This window comes from Anser cygnoides, chromosome 4 (assembly GCF_040182565.1).
Source record: "Anser cygnoides isolate HZ-2024a breed goose chromosome 4, Taihu_goose_T2T_genome, whole genome shotgun sequence".
Lineage (NCBI taxonomy): Eukaryota > Metazoa > Chordata > Aves > Anseriformes > Anatidae > Anser > Anser cygnoides.
Window position 1 is genome coordinate 71347919 of NC_089876.1, and position 22143 is coordinate 71370061.

The 22143-nt window shown below is 39.6% G+C and overlaps 1 protein-coding gene across 13 annotated transcripts in view; it reads left to right on the forward strand.

Moving 5' to 3' along the window:
• PDLIM5 (PDZ and LIM domain 5) overlaps positions 1–22143 on the forward strand; it is a 131749-nt gene that overhangs the window by 91197 nt on the left and 18409 nt on the right. For all 13 annotated transcript variants that reach the window (XM_048049428.2, XM_048049435.2, XM_048049436.2 and 10 more), the window contains one exon: positions 11993–12177. In XM_048049428.2, the coding sequence (XP_047905385.1) occupies positions 11993–12177 (185 nt within the window). The remainder of the gene's footprint in view (positions 1–11992; positions 12178–22143) is intronic.

The window sequence follows — 22143 nt, forward strand, 5'->3', positions numbered from 1 at the left end:
TTATGCTAGGTAGAGTTTTTAATATACTTGTATTCTCATTCAAGTATATTGTATATTTTTAATTACTTTGAGCTACCCAAATAGCTTGTTTTTGAGGTTAAGCAATACTAGTTTTAAGCTTTCAAGCTTCAGCTCTAAAAAATGTCCCAAAGAATCCATTTCAGAATGGTCTAATTCCTAGAGGGTGAATGTTTGGTTCCTAGGGAAGAAAAAGAAAGCCCTCAAGAGCTACTTGCTTATTCTCATTATAGAAGTTACAAGAAGACCAGCTAGAAGGAGTTGTCCATTGCTGTTTGGTATTTTTATATCAGATGAGAAATCTGAATATTCCTCTGAGTATGTAGTCTCATTACAATTACTTCTTGTCAAACTAAAACCAACTAGGAAAATAACTCCCGAGTTGCCTGCTCCCGATTCAGCAATCCTTCTGCCAAGCGTAGCTGATACAGAGCCTCCGCTCCCTGCTAAGTGCAGCGTGGCCACGCAGACCCCGGAGCCCCCTCTGCCCGCCCCTGCAGCTGTGCAGCCACCTTTTCCAGCTTCATCTGTGGAAACGACTCTCGTGATGCCTCCCCGTCCTGCCAGGTACAAGGATACCCACCACAAAAAGGCACAATTGAAACTCTATTTTTGCTTACGGTTTCACCTGATTTTTTCGATGTCAAGGTGGAGCAGTTCACAGGCATCTCTTGACTCTCATGCTGCTCCGGAAATTTGCATAACAGTTAGCAACTAGAGTAGCTATTAGACAAAAATTGGAAAAGTAATTCCGAAATCATAGTGGCCTTTAGATAGAGATGGAGAAACTAAAGTCATGGGTGGGAGATTTGATAGGAGGGTGACTTTGCTGAAGGAAGTTGATGACATGAAGTGAATATGTGGTACTGGAGCATGGAAGGAAAGGGTGAAATAAGATTTTGGGGGAAGGTGTAGCACAGTGTGAATAATACATGGTTCTTTGATGTTAAGCATTTGGACTTGTTAGTGTTAGGTCAGAGGTTGGACTAGGTGATCTTGGAGGTCTCTTCCAACCTAGACGATTCTGTGATTTTATTCACATGCCTTTCAGAGGTTTGCCACCCTTGTTATAATATGCACATTTTTGAATTGACCAGTAGGCTGAAGTTTCTGGAGAAAAGTACAAGTGTTAACTTATGAAGTGACAGGACATCAATTATTCTGACTGGTTACCAATAGGGAAAGACAGCTCCCATCACCCTCACCCCTCCAAAAAAAGAGGGTGGGTAGAAAAATAAGAAAAATCCTTATTGGAGAGGGCACTGCATACAAGAATGGGGATTTGGGTATCTGGGTTCATTTAGTTTTAAGAATCCATTTGTTGAGTCTTTCTAACATGCAGATTGGCATGCTAGTAATTAATAATCAGTGATATTAAACCATACCTGTTCTTTTTTTTTTTTTATGGCTAAAGAGGGCTTTTAAAAATCCTTGAATGAATTCCTCCTGAGCTTTAGTTACCATTGCCAAAGGCGTAATAGGTGTTCGATTAATGACTTTTTTTTTCTCTTACTGCTTTTGGCCAGGCATGATGCATCTATGTCTACTTGTGAAACAAGTTCTTTCAGTAAAATTTCAAGCTGTCAGTCTAAACCATCCTTAAGTCATTCAAGGTAAATCTTTTAAGGTATGGGTACAGCAAACTGCCTAGGTGTAAGGTTTTCAGGCAGAATTTCTGCATGTAAATCCAAGAAGCAATGTAATGTATAGTTGTACAAATTGAATTGTTTGGAGTTTTTTGTTCATTTCTCAAGAGATTTAAAAATACACAGCAATTGTGTGGATAATCTTGAAATTTTAAGATAGAGGTGGGGTTATGGATTCAGTATTGTAGAGATGGCTTCGGAGCCAGCACATTTTTTCATGGCTCTTGCCTCTTCACATTCCTTCTAATTTAGGTAATAATTAGGGGATATGCAAAGGGGCGTGAGGAACATGCTGAATTTTGAAAAAGTGGCTAAAAATATACCTGCTGAAGTTGTGTCAGCAAATATTCCAAAGTTTTTTGTGTTTATTATTTATTCTGAAAAAGCAGGGGGAGGTAACTTACTTTCAGGCCTCCTTCTGTCAGTACCATGCAGAATGAGTTAGGTCCACATGGGCCATCAGTCATGGGCAGAGGGTTCAGTGGGAAAAACCCAGGGGTGAGAGAGAGTCTGGGATGAGCAATTTGAAGGCTGATTGATGCTGATCACTGACTTGGTGAATGCAAAGTTTTATTTGTAGGTAAAATCAGCATTGCTTCTTTCTATGTTAGTGTTCAGGGGGCTAATATGTTGCCCTGACATCTCTGTGAGCTGGGAACCTACAATAGCATCACTTTCTGGTGGTTAGTGCAGTCTAGTATTGTAGTCTTTCTCTGTCAATCTGTTCTGCTTTCTCTGTTTTCTCTGTTGGTTCAAAGTTTGTGTGCTAGAACAGTACTGCTGGGAAGTCCTCTGGGAAGTCTGCCCAAGCCTGGACCTGCTCCTGTTCCTGTTTTTTCTCCTTTCAAGCAGAGATCAAAAATTAAGAGCATGGCTGCTGCTGCTGTGTCTGCTGCCATTGCTGTCCGGGCCAGGTAGACATCAACTTTAAATGGAACATTTTATAGCTTAGTTTCAGAAAGTTCAAACTCAGATGAGAATAATTGGTCCCTGGCAAGACTGCAAAATCAGCCCTTTCACAATAGCAGGGTGGTAACTCATTAGAATATGTCCAAGGCTCCTGTGTCCTTTTAGCTTAGCTCCAAACTGCTGCTCTGAACCTTGGTGAATAATTCTGCTTTTCTGATCCTCACGATATCCATGTTACGGTTCAGTCAGTAAACTAATTGAAAATAACAGTTAAGTGATATGGGTGCCAAAGAATAATCTGTATCTTTAAATAGCTTTTGGATGCTGAAGACAATAGAGAGTTGCATCTATGTCTTTATTACATTACTCTTTATAAGGGGTTATTAAGACCAATGGTCTCAACTTTGTTGGTCATACACCTCAAACATTTAAAAACAAAATAAAAATTTGAATGTACACTCCCAATATGTGTATTTATTACTTTCTAAAATATTAGTACAGTAGGTCATGCGTATAGTTTATGTACATTATAAAACATACACAAAAGCAGAAATAAGAAAAGATGAGAAAAAGATTAAATAAATGCCTTTTTTAATGGTAAAAAATACATGCTTTTCACTCCGCAGTGGGATTTTCTGGCACATCGGGGTGTGTGCCCACCACTTCGGAGACCACTTCTTTAGATGGCATTTCTAAGTCAGTCATTCCAGGTTCAGTTTATCCATGCTGCTGTGGAACTTGCAGAACTTTTCATTTATTTGGGTTTTCAGTTAGTCCCAGCCAACTTGAACTCTGTTTGGTCAGCGGGTTTGTTTACACGGTCTTTTTAAATGCTTGTCAGACTCTCTGAACCTAGCGTCTACCGTTCGCTTTTGGATGCCCTGCTCATCACCCCTGTCACTAAACCTCCTCTGCAAGCCCTTGGGCCCTCCAGGAAGTCAACAAGTGCTCTGGAGCTGCAAAAGAGCAAAAGGTACCATCTGAGTGCTGCACATGGTTGGCACTGAGGACTCACAAGAAACCGGCTTCTCCTTCAAAGCCTGTTTCTATCATCTGCACATTTTCAGCAGTCTGCTTGTTGTGTTTTATGGCATGATGTCCCCTGATCCTGAATCCTGTTGGTTTCACCTCTTTGCAGAACTAATCTGCACCTTGGTCCTGCCAGTGCTGTTTGTACAAATCCACCCTACTAAGCAAAGGTGTACTCACGGGTATCTGGTGAACTTCTGAGATGCACGATGCTGTTTGTGTTTCATCCTGAAGCTCACGGGGGAGGCACTGTCACTCTAAATAGCTGACTGGAGAAGAAACAAGATATTCTGGCTCGAAACCTCTACCCAGATGAATTATTTGCAACAGTTCTTTGAGCAAGCAAGCCGTGTGTTAGGCTGTGAGGGTGCTCCTGGAACAAAGAGCTGCTATTTTTCAAAGCCCATTTTTAATGTATGAAATCAAATAACTGGCATGTGGTGCAGCAAATAAGTGTTTTAAAAAATTATTTGCTGTCTAGACTCTTTGTTCCAACATTGATTCTGTTCAGTGCACAGGACTTCTTGTTTCCTGACTGCAGCTATGTTAACACTACCTCCTGTGAAAAGCTGCTTTTATGTAACTGACTTCAACCTCAAAGGAGAGAACCTTTGGGCGTATTTTAAAGGACAGTACATAGTAAGTTGTGCAAGGGAATAAATAATCTGTGTATTTTCATGTACTTACTTGCATTTTCACAAGAATAATACCCTTAAGGAGATAAAGCCCAATTAAAAATAGAGCTGAGATCCACTTGATGTAAAAAAAAAAAAAAAAAAAAAAAAAAAGTCGCATGTCAGTTCTTTGCCTCCTGTTCCATGGCTTGCAGGGTGACCTGAGTCACTAGAAAAGGCTAAAGCAGCCCTGACTTCAGGGAGGAAAATGGTGATATTAGACACACACAGATAATCTTACATTTTATCTTATTTTATTTTATTTGTCTGTGTGTGTGTGTTCTTGCATCCAAAGGGAAATCTTCTGTAGCAATTCTGATATCTGTGTACCACTGGCAAAGTCCAGGACATGCTGCCAGCACACCTTCAGTCTTGATCTATGCTCTTTGTTTGCTGATATTTTAGTAAAGAAAATAATGGCAGTGAAAACAAATTCTGATTTTCCTTTTTTCCTTCACTCACTGATGTGCAGAGTTTGTGGTATAAGCTACAAATGAAGTTAGATTGTTACAAGAGTGTAAGCATTTGCCTTGCTGACTCTGAAGCTGTCTTTATGTCTATGCATCTTTTGCTCATGATACAGGGAGAAACATATTGGGGTGACAATTTCTACTTTCCTTGTTATCAACTGCCAGTGCCGGTAAGGAAGAAGAGGTTGCCAGTAGATGGAGCCATAGAAACGAGGCTTTGTGCTGCCTCATGCCAGTGAGAAAAGGAGCACAAGCTCACTGGATAGATTGAGAAACATGTAGCAAAATTAGAGATAAAAGACAAATTATGCTTACAATTCACTGTCAATAAGTACATATTCTCCTGTAAGTTCAACACATAGCAATCAAAACCAATCAATTATGTCAGAAGGAGAAAAAAATTATAATGCCGAAAAATATTTTAAACAGCAGCTCACTTCATCCCACAACGAAATAGCTGGTAAGGAAATAGAGCTGAAATTTTATGTCCATAAAGAGCTGAGGGTATGACATAACATAAATTGTTACTACTTGAGATGACATACACTAACTTGTTCAATACAACTGGCACAACCAAGACAGCCAAGTAAATAAGCTTAAACAACTTCACATTTTGTGTTTTCCATCTCTTTGTTAAAATACCTTACATGAAAGGGTAGTTTATCTATTTTACTGAGGTAGCGTAGTTTTGTTTGCATTATCTTCAGGGAAAAACTCAAGATGGTTGCAACTACAGCAAAAGCAGGGCTTAGGTCTTGTTCTGCAGTAGAGTTTCTTTGGAAGTATTTCTATCTCATACCTTTCACTTCACCGTCTCTATTTCGAAAAGCTTGTTGTCTTAAACTTTGCTGTACTGGGTAGCTGCCAGAAAACTTGGCTTTTTTCTGACTGATGCAATATCACTTATTAACTGGCTTGAAGTAGTGTTGAATATCCACATATTTTCTTCTTCTCCCAGATCCCTCAGAAATGTTTTTTGTTTTGTTTTTGTATAGCACAGCCATGCAATCTTTCACTAATTTAAGTTCATCCTGTTAACAATAGAGCCTTAAGTTTTATGGTTTTGTGGTTTTTTTTTTTTTCCCTCTTTTTTTTTTTTTTTTTACTTACATATATAAAGCAAAATAAATGTATTTAATATCTTACATTTCCAAGAATTGGAGGTCTTGCCTAAAATTAATTCATGTGGCAAAAACTCAAGTTTTGGGAGACATTAGCAGAAATGGGCATAGACATGACTTTTGCCTTATGTACCTGACACAATGCCATGTAGAATTACTTGAAAAAAGGATAGTCTGGTCTTGTGAGATAATCACCAGGGTTGACCCTGAAAATATTTAGTCTGAAAGAAGTTTTGAATTGTTTCTGTGCAGACCACTGCTTACGTAAGGGTTACATATGTCCTTACTGCAGTTCCGTATGGAAATACTTCCACCCATGTGACTTTCCCTGCTCTCTCTTATTTTATTTTGCACTTTCTACTTTCTTGCAAGCTACTGGAACACTGTTAGGCTAACACAAGATCTAAACACTGTTTTTATAAATTGAATGAGACCACGGGTTTGCAATAGGGATAGGAACAAGATCAGCACCTTTCTTGTCTTCTGTTTCTTTCTTGTTGCACCAGATAGTCCTTGCAAAAAAGCATATGTGTTCCCCCATTCATGTGGTTTTATCACCGTTTTCATGCCTAGCTTTTTCTGATCTTCTGATTTTCGTGTGTATATTTTAGAAGTTTATTCAGATTTCTGGATTATGCTTAATGCCTGCTTGGGATGAAGATAACCAACAGGCAGCAATATTTAATACAAGGGAAATTTTACTTGTTTGTTAAACTATTTTGGTTTTAGAAGCCATAAAGCATGAATCAAGCCTATCACATTCCACATAGTTGTGCCAGAAACCGGCAAGAGTGATTTGCTAACTTTTTTTTTCTTTCTTTCTTCTTGTCTTGTTTTTGTCTTAAAAGATTTAGTGTTCTTAAGGGAAAATAACCTCACAGAATTCCTGGCCATGTGAAAAAAGCATTTACAGACTCATAGATATTATATGACCTTTCCTGTCAGCAGGCTTTCTCAGACCCTGAGGGACTTGTTCCTGATTCGCGCGGTCATTCTGGACAACAAGCAGGAGTTAAAATATCATTTGTAATCCAGAGAACTATTAGGAAAATGCTTATGTACCAGACTGAGCTGCTTGTACCCATTGGGGTTCGGATGATGATATTTACAGACGGATACCCTGGTATCTTGGACTTGCATTAGAGAAAGTCCTGCCAAGCCTATAGAGCCTGCTTGGGAAAATCTGAGATTTGTCCCTCATTACCATTTCAGCAGTGTTAGAAGTTACAGGACAGCAAGCTGTATTTTATTATCTGCTAGGACCATAGCTTCTCCTTCGGCTAATAACAGCATGAGACAGTTATCTTTTTTAAAGCATGTATTTCTGCTGGAATGCTCTGTACAGAAATTTCCATGGAAGGATGGGTGGAGGTTTAGGCCTCTATAACCCCAAAACATGTGTTTTTCTTCTCTCTGGCTTCTGGGAAGAGAGAGGAGAGGGTGTCAAAACCTCTGCATTCAGGAGGGTTTTCCACTGCTGATTTCTTAAAATGCTTCTGAAGTATGCTCAGCCTCGTGTTGGTGCACATGATTTTGGGAAGGAAGCAGGCACGGCATGGGCGCAGATATCCAGGAGCGGTCCCTGAGAAACCGGTGCTCCTTTCACGTGTGACCTGGACCTGCTTCCTTCCACACAGGCTCCTCTCCTATCACCCCTCTGTAGCTTCCTGGAAGCTCTTGGTACCATGTCCTGAGAGGGACTGACAGCTGGCAAATGTCTTTATCTCCCAGTCCTCCAACCAAGTAATGGCATGTAATATGGTGTTTGGTATCTGGGGAGGAAGATGAGGAGAAAGAGTCGGGAATTATTTGCTTTTTAGTTGAATTTGCCTGTTTCTATAGTGTTCCTGTTGGTTAGGAAGAGCTAAGTCTGAGGAGCCCGTTGTGAGCTCTTTCTTTTCCATACATGTAGTTTGTTTTCTTTGGTTGATTTTGCCATTTCCCTTGCAAGCCACTTCCAGAATTATTTATTTCATCTTTCCATAACTTAATAATTAAACACATCATTGATTTTCAGGTCACAGGGCTTGGAAATCGGCTGGGCTTGCGTTTCACTCTTCCTTCTTGCAGTGTTGAAAACCCTTGCCCAAATCTTGACAGGAGAGCATTCACATCTACTAAGCAATATCATCTTTCTTAAAAAGAATGTGACTGTCTTGGTTACTTCTAGGAACATACATCATCTGTGTTTTGAAGAGGGACCACATATTCAGAACACCATTTGCAGTGATAACGTACATTAAATTTTCATCATGGAAAACTTTATTTTTTTTTTCTGTAAGTATTCATCAGGTGGAGGAGGATTGTTTAAGATTTACAGAACAGAGTTAAAAGGTTAAAACTAGAGCTAGGAGGTAAGCTTGGCATTATCAACAGTACAGGTGTTCTGACATCAGAATGTACTTAGCCTGAACCTGACTTCTGAGTGTCACTTGGACAGTCTGAGGAACCTACTCATGTGAATCTTAGTAAATACGTAAGGTTTATCATTCCTCCTTCTTCTAATGGCAACACTGAAAAATACACTGTAGCTCTCTTCCTTAATCTGTTCATTTTCTTGAATTTCTGCATATTTTTTTTCTTTAAATTCTCTCAGAAAAGAATCAAGGTTATTCTCAAACCTTTTTAGGTTTGTGCTTACTTCACAATCTTATGTAACCCTAGAAACATTGTCGAAAAAAAAAAAGTTTTTGCAATAAATGAGGAAAGCATTTCTGTTTACAGTGTGAAGATCAGCTTAATTTAAAAAAAAATATTAACACAAGAGCATCATTCTTTTGGTTGACCTTATGAAACTTTTCTTTTTTTTTCTGCCTGGTATGAGAATGGAGATTTAACAATAAGAATAGTCTGGGTCACCATTGTATAATATCCTAGTGAGCTACAGAACACTAGCAAGGCTAATTGTGGGTTTTGTACAGTCTCTTCTTAGAAGATAAGTTTGTTTCTGAAAGACACATAGCAATTAAAAACGATAGTTGAAAGCTTATTTCCCAGCATAGATGGATATGAAGTAAAATGTTTAGGAATTATTTTTGAAGCATGAATTTGAATAAGTTTAGCATATAAAAGGTGGAACATCTCCAGGGTTCCTTGAAAGTGAGACAAGGATGGATATATCTTTCTCTCTAAGGAGAACGCCATATCGTGTTCGCAGGCAACTGTTTGTTTAGGAGCTATAATCCAGGAAAAATGGTGTGCGCACTATTCCCTGCAGCCCACCGTCGGAGGGCAATGTTACATTGGAGAGATGTGCCAAGCCACGGTAGCATCTTGCCTGTTAAATTAACTGGCTGTAGTGCAGGCGTAGGTTTATTCAACTCTCACTTGAAAAAAAAAAAAAAAAAAAGGCACAGAGAGCAAAGGGCGTCCAAGACCTGTCAGAAGTTTTGGTGTAAGGCCAGCGTGATGCCCTCTGTCAAAATGATGGCTTCAAGCTCTTCCCTTGGGAAGCTGGCCTTTAGGATAGGCTCCTAGCACATAATTCATCTCAGGTGGTCACAAATCACCGGGGGGTTCCATACCTGTGTTTATCACTGTCTTTTAGGCTGGGGCCTTTAGGATTTCTCTTTTCAGTCTTTTTGTTTTCTAAATGAAAACCTAAACATCTCCAGTAATCTGATGGTTCAGGAACTTGACTGACACGTCATTCACAAGCCTCAGCATTCAACCATGGAAGTAGTGATGATGAAGGTACAAGTTGGTGTTAAAGCTAGCCTTGTGGGCACAAGGCAGTGTCCTCTTCCTCACCTATATGTATAATACTGCAATTCTGCAAATCTGGAGATGAAGCAAAATTTCCATCCTGACCTCCCCTTTGCTTTCCTCCGAAACAGTTGTAGTTGAGGAGCCTCAAAGGCTGCAGTTTGCCAGCTGCATACCTCAGCTGTATTTCATGTGGTATCCTTCAGGAAGTGTTGCTTTAAGGTAGAGTTCCAGCCTTTGGTGACTATGCTTGGCAAGTTGATATTTATGTTTTTGAGCCAGATTCACAACAGCTATAAATCGGTACGAAGACCAGTGGATGGAGATTACTGACCTTATGAGAGAGTTTTGCTTGTCTTGAATCCATTTTTGCTCATTAAGTAGCCTTGTCTATTTAAGGCAGCTGGTAACAAGTGGTGATGAGTCTTTTAGATGAGTAGGAAGCTTTCTTATTTATGCTTTAATAGAAAAAGGCTGACAGTGCTTTGAGGAAATCTTAAAGTTGTGAGGGGCTTCTGGCCTGGAGCAGGTTTGATGGGTTGTGTGTCAGATGCACTCATCTATTTAAAAGGATATTTTTGTGATACTGAAGTTGCAGGCATGTGCTTTTTTCATGCTGGAAGCCAGTCCTAAACTACCTTGTCCTTATCAACCACTGAGCTGCTACTTAATGTCAGATGATGTCTTCCTATCCTTTTTCTTTCATTCTGCAAAGGCATTTTTATGCAGTATCTCTCTGCTGCCTCAAAATCTGTTGTTAGGAAGACTTGTATCCTAAGCTTTTAAGGAGCATAATGTGTTCCTTAAATGCCTCCATTTGCACTGTACAAATGTCTCTGAAAATCTTTAACATTCAAATGTAACAGAATGCAAGGTCTCACTTGGTGCTTCACTGTACTTGTGAATGCTGCATACAGCAAATCAATCGGAGTATCACTTAGTGACAGCTACCTCTGTTAGAAAAAGCCTTTAATTGCAGTAGCTGTTACTGAGTGTTCAGATATACTCTGTAAACTGTGAATCTACGCCTTATCCAGATAAACATTCTAAATCCATCAATTGCTAACCCTGTGAATCTAGAGACAGAAATCAAGGTTGTGAACTTGTGTTTTGGCCTCATTATATGTCCAAGTGCTTACATCTAGTATGGTCAAGGCACTGCTGTTAATTTGCAATAAGTGTAAAGTAAAAATAACTCAAGGATTTTTGCTTTATGAACTTGGCATAATCTATATTCTATTCTGTGAATCACCCCAGTGAAATACATACAATATATGTCCTGAAATTTTGTTATTCTTCAACACAGAAAAGAGTACAAGGATTCTAATGCATCAGCTAATGAGTTTCCAGATTACACAAAATATGTATTTGGAATTGTTTTGATTGTATTTTGCAATGTTGTTGAGTTTATTTACTGTTTTTGCAATGCTCTTGGTTTGCAAATGACCTTCAGTAGCAATTACTGCTCTACTCTGAAGATTTTTAATGAAAATATTTGTTTTCAGCTTCCCGAAAGCAAATGCGCATTGTACAGATATTGTTACATGGCATAAAAATCGTGTTGTTATAACTTTCTGATTCTTGAACAGTCTTGAGAAATAAGGAGTGAAAAATTATTAAGTAAATAGTGGCTACTTACACTCTATGTGAACTTTGATTAAGTGCCGTTTTCATCATGTGTGTTTTTAAATAGCTGATGGAGTTATGCTAACACTTAAAATACAAAAGCAGCTGTAAACTGCTCCAAAGAGGCAATATAAAATATTGTGTACATTGCTTAATGAATAAAGAAGCTATAGCTTTTTTAAAATCCTTGGTGCATAGAGGAAAACTGCATTTAATTCACTTTTAAACTGATGATCTTTATGGGGATCTACCAGTAATCTGACCGTATGAGTATTTGCCCTAATCTCCAAGAAAAAGTAAAAAGTTTTGGAAAAAAAAAAAAAAAAGTGCTATTGTATTTAATTTGAAGTAAGGATTATGTTTTAACCTGCATCATGCCAGCACCTAACTTTTTAAATTTTAAAGGGATTTACTTGTCTGTATTGGGTTTTGGCAGAAATTACCCATGTGCCCTTTTCTTAGAAAAACATCTTAAAAATGTAACTGGAATCACTACTATTTCATCTTCTGAATATTCATTTTTTTGAGGTCAATACACAAGAGAGAGGATTTTTCAGTAGGATGTAACTTTTGGCAGGCTTTCCACACACATTCCCAAGGACTTGTGCCCAGTCTTTTTCCCTCCATGCTTTGCACGGCGTTGGCTTGGGGTGATCATCAGAACATCGGTGATGACAGTGAATGTTGCACCAAAGCAGATGGAAGTCACATCACCATTTCACAAACACGTTCACAGTGAGCTCACATTCTAGCAAGAAATGTCTTTGATTTGTATCTCCCTTGTTTCTGAACAGTGACTCCATGGAGGCTACCCAACCTGCTGCTTACATGGCCACTTCGGTGAGGAGCATGCCTGCCAGCTATGAAAGCCCGGACACTAGACCTTCTCCCAACAACACCACGTCTGCTGCAGCCCTCAAGCCAACGGGGCCCCCAAGCAATGCCAAGTACTCGGGCTGGCAGCCTGCAAACCAAACAGGTAACTTGCAGTGAGGCTTTTTCTTGTTTGCTCAAAGGTCTTCGGAGAGCTCAGTAATATATGCTTGACCATGGGTGTAACAAGTACAGCCTTCAAACAATTATTGGTGTGTATTTAGTACGAGGCAGTTTGTTTAGAAAAGAAGAAAAACAGCATAAAAGTTTTGGTAGATTAGTAGCATTCTGTAATTTGTTTGTTTCACAAACAGGCAAAATCTGATGTCTCTGACCTTCTATTAAAAATCATGCATAACAGTCAAATATATACAAATAGTTTCCCATGTGACTGTCAATCCAACAGAGCATGTTCTCTGTGATTTCAGGGAGTCTATTAACAGAGACATGTTTTCCAAGTGATCTCTTCTGAAGTAGGAGCTTAAAATAAATAAATAAGAGACTAAAACATGAGAGTGGCAATGTATTTGGCATTGGTAGGCTTTATCTGTGGAGGATGCCAGTGTTGCACAGTTCAAAGACATGAAGGTTTATTTACAGCAGTTGGTTTCTTACAAGGACAGTTTACATAGCTGCTACCTTTGAATATAGTTTGGTGATTCTTATCCCTTTATACCAACACTAATACGTCTTATGACTGGAAAGCATATTGTTTTCTTTCCGGAAGCTCCTATCTTATAACTATATACATATTAAGAAATGCAATACGTGTAATTGTGTATCTACATTTTCATAATATTTCAAGCAGTAATTTTAGATAGTCTCTTAATGTAACTTGTCCCTTAAATTGAATCTGTCTTTGCACTGAACTAAACTTGAATATTAATTTCAAAGGGTCCAGAAAATCTGTATTACTAATTAAATTTTAACTGCAGATTTTCTGGTAATAGTGAGGTGAGTATTCTTGGTTTTCTTTCTGACAAGGAGATAAGATGCTAAAAATGCATTTTTTGAGTTCTACTCTTAAAGGTTTTCCCTCTTTCAAATATATCCAGTCCAGAAAAGGAACTGCAGAGGCCCTGGCATAAAAATAAAGATAAAACATACAGTGTTACCGTTGTATGTTTTTAGTGGGGTCTTTTGCACATATCGTTAAATTACTGTTGAGACTGGTAAGGTATGCATTTTGTTTTGGACCTGCAGTACTTCCAAAGAGCCTCAAGATGGCAATACGCTGTCATTTCTATACATAGCTTTCAAACATCGAGTATATTCTTAAGTGCTAGGTAAAGACAGGTCAATTCTTGTTTTCCTACTTTGAGTAGTTTTGCCATTGGGAAAGAAAAAAACAAAACCTGTTTTTAAAGTTATATTTTGGTCATGTGTACTTAAGGCAAACATTGTGGGAAAAAGGTAATCCTTCGTTCTAAGAGGTGGCTGATTGTCCCCCCCAAAGTGATTAATTTATTTCACTTGCACAGAAAACACCTGTCAACTTGGGGTTTCAGTAGTACTGCACCAATTTACAATATGTTGGTAGGTGTTTCATAGCTAAATGCTACTACACTGTTTTACCATTAATGCAAGTCTAATAATTATTCTGAGGGGTGATGACTGCCACATGACAGAGAAAGATTTATAAAGATGAATTAAATTACACTCGATTCCATGGTTCTGTGGAAATCTGTGCCCCTGCACTGGGTAATTCAAAAATCTCTTATTTCTCCTTAGAGGTTCAAAGTAGATGACGAAGGGGGAAAGCCAGACAGACAAATTTAGTTGATATGTTCCAGAATAGCTTAAAAAAAAAAAAAAAAGATGAAAAGTTAAAGTGGGCTATTTCAGCATTTTTAAAATAATTTTACAATGTAGAAACTGACAGAATTGCAAAGTCTACAATGCCACTGTTAGTTACTAGGACTTGAGCCTGGCCCTTGCTTTTTTTCATCGTTTTCAGGATTTTGCCGGTTTTCCACATATACTTACTGAATGAGAAGGGAAGTCTATTTTTAAGTGTTTGCACTTTCTACAGCGCAAGCCCCAAGGTGTATGTGTTAAGATCATGCAGTCTGAAATGAAAGTCTGAGGCTGCCACATCAGAAGCTGCAGCTACATCACTTGAAGCCCAGATGTGAGCTAAATCTGAGCAGTGTTGCTCCCCATGGCAGCAGGCACAAGGGGGAGACTGACAAAGCATGGTGTTGGGTAACTAGCACCTTCTTAGACAAAAGTAGAGAAATATGTAGTGTTTCTTGCATCCCTGTTCAAGGTGTTGTAAAACAATAGAGGTCCCGAGGATGTCAGTTCTGTGCTGTCTTTCTGTAGGGTCCTGGGATGTTGTGTGCTAGGAAACCTGGGAATAGCTTGCCTCAAGTTTACTTCCAAAGAAGGAAAAACATTACCCCCTTCAGAAATATTGAGGGAGCCAGAAATAAAACTGTAGTAGGAAGAGACATTGAAAACCTGTTTCCTAAAATGGGCAGCCAGTCTGTGCTTCTTCCCCATTTGTGGGGCTCCTTTCTGAAATGGTGAGGAAAAATGGACAATTTGGAGATGTCAAAATGCCCTTGGTTTTTGCCCATCTTTTAAATGATCCAACTTCATCGATCCGAGGCACCTTCATATTACAGCATTCTGCCCATGAATGAAGAAGTGACATACCTAGCCATCTGCTAGCCTGACTTTTTAGGTATAAAGATGCATCTCAGGAATCAATTGAAATTGTGACAGCTGCTGAGGTGTCTGAGGCTTGTCCAGAGGTTATACAGGTTTCACTGCAAGCCGGTCCCTTAAACCTGCCATAAGCTCAGCCACAGCTTTATGTGGCATGTATTACCCAAGTCATTCAAGAAGTCAGTAACGCAAAACTGGCAGGCAGGAGAGGCCTCAGCACGGTTACAGAGGCATTACAGCAGGGACTGATCATCTTTCTCAGGCATTTTACAAAAATAAAAATACCCAAGGTTTTTCTGTACCGAAGCTTACTTAATAAGGCTGAACCCAGCAGTCTGACAGGTAAAACTTTTTAAATAGCGGAGTGTTTTGATAAAATTAGTCAGATGTTGAAGAAAGACTATAACCATTTCAGGGCATATTTGGTTTTCAGTCACTAATTCTGCTGTTTGTTTGCAGTCTGGGAGCATGAAGTTTCCTTCAAAGCAAAATTGCCAGCACTTCACAGGCCAAACAAAATTTGGCCTCACAGGTCATGGGTCTGACAGAATTTTAAACAAACAAAAACACCTCCCTCTGAGCCTGATTGATATCGTAGTTGAAATCTAGCCTTGGAAATAATTAGAAGGGAGGCATAATGTTATGCAAATGTGTATATGTTTATCAGTATGCTGTTAATAGCAGAAACTTCTTCAGAGTGTGGTTTTGTAGCTCTAACAGCACTCACTCTTTTAATGATTGCTTTATATAAGACCGAGTAGTTTCCATAGCAAAGCAGATATATCACAGGATTTTGTTTGTGTCTGGGGAAGCTGTAGTCTGCTGTTTTATGGCATGGCATGAATATTACCAGTGATTTTATTTATTAAGATGTCCAACTACACAGATAAGTCATTTGGTCAGAAGGCATCTTTTAGTTCATTTAGTTCATGCCCCATTCTCTCCTTCTCAAAACCTGTCACCTCCTTGAGGAGAAAAATTTCACATTTCTTTCCGTGAACAACCTGAAGTGCTGTGTGTGGTAGTGAATTCTCTGCGAAACGGTATTAAGTATTCAAGAAGTGTTTTTTGTTGTTGTTGGTTTTTTTTTTTTTTTTGAAAGCATCTGGAAAAGGTGTTCATTTAGGCAGGGTTCTATTATTATTATTTCTTGAGGATTCCTGTTACCTGCCTTCCAGCAAATTGCAGTGTTAGTCACCCAGCATGAAGGTAACATAATATAATATCCCTTTTTGGAATACAATCCTGATATTACAGGAATCCTCTGTGGTTTGGCAAAGGAAATGAGGGATGGCTGCCCCATTCTTTCTTGTATGCTCACGGGGAGGCTGGATCAGCAGGATAAAAGCTGGCTTGTCAAACAAAGTCTCATCTTTGGCAAATTGGGTGCACAAAGAGTTGAACATCTGTGGCAGGTGGAGCATATACACGATGAAGTGGTCGAATGCGCGTAGGCAGCGGTTTGAAAAGAACACATTTGCCATGGGCTTCTCTTGTCTGTATTGTTAATTATTTTCAGTTGTTGCCATAAGTCAAATTGTGGCTGCGGCTGTGTGTTAAATGCATTGGCTAGGATTTATAATAGCCCTCATTTTGTTCTTGAGTTACGATGTTCTGTTGAGCTATGATGTTCTGTTCACCCACCAGAGGGAGAAGCTTTTAACATGATTATATTCAATCTACAAAATAAATAAATAAAAATAAATGTCCGCCAGTATCCCAGCTACATCACAACAAGTTACTTTACAATTTCACAGCTAACTATTGCCGTACACTTACGTAGCACCGTTCACCCTCAAAGCATTTTACAGTCTCGGTGCCATGTGCAAGCACGTGACGCACGCACAGGCATTGCTGTCACCCACCACTACCATGCAGTCACTTCTTCAGCGAGACGTAACAGCTGCTTGTCGGCACACTGTAACACTCCACGGCATCTTGAAAGGAAGTGAATAGCACTGTGTCAAATTGAAACTGCTGGGACAATTTAAGCAAGCACAATTATCCAATAAATGCAGTTACCCAAACTGGAGTTTGGCCAGGAGACAAACTGTTCTCGCAGAAAGCGCAGCAGGATCTGTGATGGGCAGGAGCAGTCAGGACTTTAGGACCACATTTATTGTGCAAGATCGCCTCCTCTTTCCCGGCATGCTCCAAACGCTGTTGTTGGAGGTGGAGCTGCTGGCACAGTGCTGACTCGTGTGGGCAAAGCCCTGCTTTGCTGGTGGGGTCCAACAGGACCGCAGCCCACAGCTGGTATAGCTGGAGGCCAGGCGAGCCAGTGTGCTGCTTAGAGAGGAGGCTTTTGCCATAAGCACTGGCCTCCCTCCTCCGGGGCTTGGCAGCAGAGCACGACGATGGGATGGGAAGGGTTTGTGATAGAAGTGCACAAAGCTCACGGTGTTAGGTGACCTGTTACCATGTATGCCAACTTCTTTATTCCCAGGGTCTCTGTCAGCCTGATACAACTGGGATACATAACCCCTTCTAGTAGAGCTGGTCGGGCATGTCAGCATATACTACAATACCCACAACTGTCAGTTGCCTAATCCTGAGCCAGCACATGTGTTAAGCACATGCTCCCTTCAGAAGGGGGAACACACTTGGAAGCTAGCTGTAAGCATAGAAAAATTGCTCCCCAGGCAACCTTGTTTGAAAAATTCTGCTGTTTCCTTGCAGTTGTTTTCATGTGTTTGGTAGACTTGCATTTACCATCTCTGGAGTTATCCTTAGTGTGCTGTCTTGCTGCATTTTTTTTTTCTTATTTCCCACTCCCTTGATAATATTAGAACTTTAAAAGCAGAAGAAAATACAAACCTGGTCCTAGGTGTGATTTGGTATCCTGTCCTACATATACTGACAGATTAAGTCATCATCTCCTTCCTTGTGACTTAGTCTGCAAAAGTTTGCTAAGGGAAACGTGTCAAAAACCAGACCGTGTCAGCCTCAGGAGTTTGGCCATAAAGTCAAACAGTATGGAGCTAGGAAGGAGAGGGAGGGGGGGCACTGACATGTACAGTGCTATGGCAAAATGCTTATAATTCCAGTAAAGTCTTGCTCAAGATCCATACAGGAATTGACTGTAAAATTTTGCCACCTTTGTTTTCCTGTGTTTCTTTTGTTATTCCCCCTGTGCACGAGGTTGTGCACACACACACACACACACACACTTCTGTAGAGGTTACAGGCCACCCTGATGGGGTGAGTTAAGTTGATGGCCCATCCGCTTTGCATGGGAAAGGCACCATCACCTTGCTCACGAAGTTCTGCACTTTGTCTTTAGGGCCACCTCATCCAACTTTGTTTCCTTCACAGAACAGGAAATTAAAAGCAGGAGCTAATTATTAGGGGTTAAAGGAGCTACATGCCCACTGAGGACAATGGTGTAAATTTGGGGAAGAAACTGGAGTAATGAGTCAAGTTGAGGCAAATCTTTATATTGTGGTAAGCTAGAAATAGTCCCAAAATATAGACAGTTCCACTATTTTTTTTACTGAAAAACTTTGTTAAAGTTTGCCCCTTGCAGTTGCCGTTCATGAAAGGAGAATGCCTTGCCCATAAAAGTGATATGATTGACAGGTCAAAACATAAAAGCTTCCTGATTCTGGTGTATGGACTGTTATTCTTATTAATTTTTCACCTAATCTAAATGATTATATTGTCATGTGACAGCAAACCACAAGAATTTATTCTTACAAGTTAAGTAATGTGAACTTGGACTTAGCCAAGCAAAACCCATTGTGAAACCAGAGTAATTTATAAATGTCTACCTTAATTTGATGGCAGTGTGAAACTGTAACTCCTGCAGACATGGTGGAAACTAGAATATGTTTTTAAAATCCTGGATGTTTATATTTAAGAAGGGGTGGGTCATAGTAATTACACAGACATGTACCTCATGCTTGTTGGAAGCAGAATGGCCTGGTGTGCCACGCTGCAGGATCTGCTGAACAGAAACTCACCTAAAAAATTGGGCCTTTGGCAATTTTCCTGTGGTTTGATGTTGCTAAATTCATGTGGTACTGCATCAAACTTTTGTGCATTCAAATTAATTGCAGACATAAATCAGACAGATGCATGTTCTTTTCTCTAGTCTTTTAAAGAGGTGAGGAGACTATTTGTCTCTGATTATTTCACACTCACCAGCTTTCAAGATTAGATGCTCGTTGCCTTTGATTTCTTAAAAAGTATCTAATCTGTTGCCACGGACTGACTGACCAGATCACTTTCCCTTAATTTGCAGCCTGCATCACTGAGGATGCCAGCTCAGAAAAGTGATGTACTCTGGTAGGATGTACAAGCGTAGGTCATCCAAGAAGTTTGCCTAATATTTGTACAACAAATGAAAAGTCAAAATTTCTCTGGTAAATACAGTCCTATCTCTATGCAACCTTAAACATCGTCTCTGTGAAAAAGGCAGATAATATGTGTGTCAGTGAGACCGGACAGTCGTGCTCTCCTCAGGTGTAGTCAAGCTGTCAAATTCAAAACAGGAACTCAGAGTGAGAGAAGCAAAATGTTATCTGCAGAAATGCACCAAATGGGCTTCTGAGCTGTCATTCCAGAGAAATAAAACCCTATTGTGCAGGGGAGTGAGGAAGTCTTCGTTTTCTCTTTCTCCTCGACTTTCTCCTCGAGGCACATTTTTGGTAACAGCTATGCCACTTGTGCCAAATTTGTGACGGTATGTGATGTAACAAATCACAAGGTGACAGGCCGAGCAAGCCAAAACCACCATACTCGTTTTAATTAAAGATCCTTTACAGCTAATTTTGTCGGAGCCTTTGCAGTTGAAAGGCTGGTCGCTAGCACAGGAACTGGCCCCTAGGTTGCAGAGGTTGTTGAAATTGGGCCGCGCTTGCACCTGTTGTGATTTTCCACGGGTGCATACCAGCCTTTGCTGGCATTTAGAGAAATGATAATGGTTTAATCCTTCCTGTTCTGCTTTTAATCAGTGGTGGGGTTTCAGCTTTGACGACGCTTCCAAGACTGTGCAGCAACCAAATGAGATCTGCTGAATGTAGCATTTCTTTTTTTCTTCCCCCTTCCATCTTGCTAGTCCTGTAGTTTTCTCCATTTAACTTGAGCGATTTCACGCGGGTCCGGGAGTGGATAGAATGTTATACACGGCTAATGCAACGAGCTGACAGCCGAGCTTTTCAGACACGTTGCTTCATCCGGCCATCTGTTTGGGTTGGAGGAAAGGAACTGGAAGATTTCTTACTGTACAGATATACTAAGAGAAGTCAGAAAATTGGACATACGAACCTTTGTATTTTCCATTTATAATACAGTAGTTTGATAGCAGTGTATAAATCATCGGGTTAAAGCACTTTAAAATGAAGTTCTGGCACTCCCACCAGTTAAAGTAGCATTGTTATTTATAGATATTACATGAAGCCTGATGTTATGTTTAAGTGAGCGTTAAACAGTTCAGGCTGTTGTATTGTTGCTATGCACCGGAGAACCTCTGTCAAAGTGACTTTGGCACCACTGTGTATCCGCCTTTCTCCCTTTGTCTTAAAAATCTTTCCCTAATGTTTGTAGTTATCCATGTGTTCAGCAATGGAACAGCCTATTGTTAGTGCAACAAGGGCAAAGTCACTCTGGGATTTTTTAAAAGAAAAAGCCAGTTCTTTACCTTGCCTAAAACTTTGTTAAATATTAAACTGGCCATACCAAGGAGTTCAGTAAAAGCAAACACTGAGGGTTTGCTAAACTTAAACCTAATAAAGTAGAAAGTTAATACTCAGGTACAGAATGTTTTCTATTTTAAAAAAGACGGCTATGACAATGTGCAGGTAGAAATCAATGGTGCTTTAAGGTTTAACTAAAGAGAGTGAAGGTGAAAGACTGCAAAACTCCAAAATTCAGCCACAGAGCTCTTTTCTATGACTTGCAGAGAACTGAACCTCTCCACCACTCAGTGTGGAATAACTCTTAACGATGTTTATAATTTTTATAAATTATTTATTGATTATAATGTATTTATAGATCTGATAATTCAGAGAACCTGCACAAGTTCCTGTACTCTGTCCCACTGCATTCAACAAAGGCGGTGGCCAGAAAATCCGTGGTGAGATGTTGTGAAGCAGCTGGAGTTATTTCCCTTCCCCTCCCTGCTAGGTCATCTTTTGAAATTACACTTTGCGTGCACTTTGCCAGACCTCAGGTACCAGCTCTGTGAGAACAGAACTGCTGATAGATCCAAAGTCATAAATTTTTCCTTTCATGTGTGCTGTTTTTTTTTTTCATCTATTCATTTTTTAAGGGATTTGGATGCATAGCTACCTCCTTCCCGACACCTCTTACCCCTGCAACAATTCTGCAGTCCAAATTGCTTCCAAAATAGTGTCTGTTAACAGCAACCCATCCCCATGCTTGACACTAAAGGGAGAATGTAAAAGGCAAAGTATAAAGCACAAACCACAGGAGGGCTCAAAGTGATGGCCAGAGTTGAGGGGTTGAGAGGCTTAGATTGAGTGTAAGAATTTGTACCCTCCTTGTTATTACTTGTGTGCCCTGCTGAAAGCTTCTAGTTCCATAAATTTTCAGGGCCTGATGTTTTTGTTTAAATCATGCGGCTGTGTTTCAAGGCTAGAGAATCTGTTAAAGTAACTAAAGGCTAATAAATAAATAAATAAATCAATTAGTCTGCTCCCACAGTAAAACAGAACTTAGAACCTAATTCCATCTGAAAGGTTTCCAAGGGAATGGGGAAAAAAAAAGAAAAAGAAAAAAAATGCAGGAACTCAAGTAGTGTCAGTATCTGTGAAATCTTGCCCAGCGCGAGTATTGACTAACTTATAAACTAGAAGGGCTAGTCAAGAAATATCAACTTTCATGCTGAAAGAGAAAACATGCCTAATATTTGAAATTCTTTAGCCACACAAGTTAGAACTATGGCAAAAAACACATATTGTCAATTCATATAGATTGTAAGCAGGCAACTATTAATGATTTAAAAACAAACAAAAATCAACAAAAATGAGAACTCACCCACCACCAACAAAAAATTGGGTTACAGTGGGAGTAACAAACCTTTGCTAAGATTAGTGGAGTGTTAAAGGCATACTTCTGGCCTATGGGAAGATACAAGTGGGCGTTAAAACTGCAGGCAAGTGTTCAGATGGGAATCAGGAAGACTGAAGCAAATCAAGTGTGTGAAAAGAAGACTGATATATGGTGAAAAAAAATCTCGTAGAACAACTGTAGGAAGTTTACAGAGAAATCAGTACAGTAAACATGGTGAAATAGCTATTAGTGTACTGGTGTATTTCCTTAAAAAAAAAAAAAAACAAACTTAGAAAAGAGTATGAATCTGAGGCAAAGGAAGCAGACTGACTCCTCTTCAGGATCAGGAATCTAAAGTGGAAGAAACTTGAGCCCACTTCAGAGC